General features: G+C 46.8%; 1 protein-coding gene across 1 annotated transcript in view; it reads right to left on the bottom strand.

The window, feature by feature from the left end:
- LOC121705624 (BAH and coiled-coil domain-containing protein 1) overlaps positions 1 to 2,500 on the bottom strand; it is a 37,611-nt gene that overhangs the window by 8,511 nt on the left and 26,600 nt on the right. The window contains 5 exon segments of the mRNA XM_042086696.1: positions 98 to 160; positions 606 to 793; positions 1,272 to 1,442; positions 1,655 to 1,813; positions 1,948 to 2,092. Coding sequence (XP_041942630.1) covers positions 98 to 160; positions 606 to 793; positions 1,272 to 1,442; positions 1,655 to 1,813; positions 1,948 to 2,092 — 726 coding nt within the window.

The following is a 2,500-nucleotide window of genomic DNA, read 5'->3' as shown; positions in this document are numbered from 1 at the left end:
CTGTATGTTAAATATTTGCTCATGGTCATATGCTTGTCCATGCGTTTACTTGGCCAGACTTGATGATGTGCATGTTTGTTGGAGCTCAGGTACTGACCTGTCTCTCTCTGCTTCTTTGGCTCCTCAGAGACACGTCACAGAGTGCAGACCAGCTACTCCTCTGTAGTAATACATGTAGTAGATAATGAGACAAGTAAGAGACAGACAGAATAGTTCAGACAGGAGAAGACAGACAGACAGAGAAAGCTGCCTTTTTTACTGGAACTATATAATGCCCTTGATTAAACAGATTCCAGCTCAAGCCTTATACCATATAGTTTCACTCCTCTTTTCACGACTGTGTGTGAGCAAACAATAAGTAACCCAAGAGCTCTTGTCAAACACTTGAACCCTTTACCCACAACTTTACCCACAATGCCACTGTGTATGTGGGTGTGTGTGTATGTGTGTTGTGTGCTGTGTGTGTGAGTGTGTGTGCGTGTGCGTGTGTGTGTGTGGGGGGGTGTATGTGTGCTGTGTGTTTGCATGTGTGTGTTATATGTGTGTATATGTGTGTGTGTGTGTGTGTGTGTGTGTGTGTGTGTGTGTGTGTGTGTGTGTCTCACCCTGAGTACAGTGCTCCTCCGTGTGGCCCTCTTGAGCCTCTCGCTGCTGCTGGAGGAGGTCAGGAAGTCGGTGGGTTCGCGCCGTGGCCTCCCCACTCTCCTCTTGACTGCAGTGACCGCTCGTTTCCCACAGGGGGCACTCCTCCTCACCTTCACCTCCTCGTCTGCGGCAAATACGCCCACACACCCTGAGGGGCACACCAAGCAGTGAAATCACCACCAAAGCCATGTTGGACCATTCTACTAATAATAATAACTAATAATAATAATATGTAATAATAACATTATTACAACTCGACTAAAATGTTGAAGAAGTAACATATTATCACAGCACAGAGAGTCTCCCTGTAATAACTGGAACATCAATGTTCTATGCAATTTTGATCTAGTGCATTATCTGTAGATAGCGATTATGCGTAGAAAGCCACAGTCAGCACATGCTTTATTATGCTTTATGAATAACAAATGACAAACGATAAAACATACTCTTTCTATATGAATTGCCATGCAACAGATCTGCCTTCATTAGGTAAAGTCAGCATTGCTCAAGCATTGGTTACGCATCATCCTACCATAGCCGTTTCATATCTGCTGAAGAATATGTTGGATAATCCTGTGAAATGCAGCTTTAGCTCTGCTTCATGGAATCCTAACAGAGGCTCTTACCATAGAGCTCCTGTCTCTCTCTCTTCTTCCGGGCCTTCTGATTGGCCTCCAGCTTCACCACCGAGGAGGGCGTGGCACCTGTCACCGTTAAGGCTGACGGAGCTTCACTCAAAGGCGGAGCTCTGAGGTCCTGTCCATCATCACTGTCATAGCTGTCCACCTCTTCATCCTCTGTGAAACGAGTGGGAGAGAGTCTTAGTGCCTGTCTGCGCGCGCGCGTGTGTGTGTGTGTGTGTGTGTGTGTGTGTGTGTGTGTGTGTGTGTGTGTGTGTGTGTGTGTGTTCCCTTTGAGGCAGCGGTAAGAGAGACTTACAGTGACTAGAGAGTGGAAACTGTCTGGTGAATGCAAGCCAGACTGAGTTTGCTCTGGTAAACTAACTTACCCTGCCCGGATGATTGGCTGTCGGAAGGTGACATCACTTCCTGCCTGATGCGCCGTGGGCGCCCGGGTCTAGATAGCTGTGGTCGTGAGGATGATGATGATGAAGCAGGACTCTTCCTCCTGCTGCGGCCTTTATTAGCGACTCCGCCCTGCCAGCTGTCTGTAAACACACACACACACATTCAAACACTCTTAATATTAGCAGCAGAGTGTATACTTGCATATTTTATGCATATGTGGATGTGTACAGGTGTGTGTGTGTGTGTGTGTGTGTGTGTGTGGCTGTGTGTGTACCTGTGTCACTCTGCCCCTCTGACTCGTTGGTGGTGTTAGTGTGTCTTTCCATGGCTGCTCCTTCTCTTGGCCTTCTGCCTCGTTTCTGCCTCAGCACACACACCTGCTGGTCAGATCCTCGTTTCTCACGACCCACAGACGAGCTCTGAAGGACACACACACACAAACACACATAATTAATGGGTGACACTCTTTTGTTACACTCAGGCATTCCCTTCAGCTTAGTTGATACATGAATATTTCTCTCCACATGCTGAACTGTGACATTTGCAAATGATCCTCATCCTCCCTGCTTCTGTTATAAAAAACTGTTATAAAGTCACTTTTATCCAAATAGACAGGGACTTTGGAATCAAACCCAGGCCAACCACTGACCAGGCATCAACACTCGCTGCTGATCCACTACACCCCTCATACACAGACCAATCATAATATTCTTACTCAAGCTCCAAGACCCAGACACAGGAGATAAACACTTAACATGCTCCCCTCAAAATATACAGGGCACTAATCACCAGGGACTACTGATAATTATAGCACAGGCTGCAGTTTC

Source organism: Alosa sapidissima, chromosome 3 (genome assembly GCF_018492685.1).
Source record: "Alosa sapidissima isolate fAloSap1 chromosome 3, fAloSap1.pri, whole genome shotgun sequence".
NCBI lineage: Eukaryota > Metazoa > Chordata > Actinopteri > Clupeiformes > Clupeidae > Alosa > Alosa sapidissima.
This window is presented reverse-complemented; position numbering and strand designations above follow the sequence as displayed.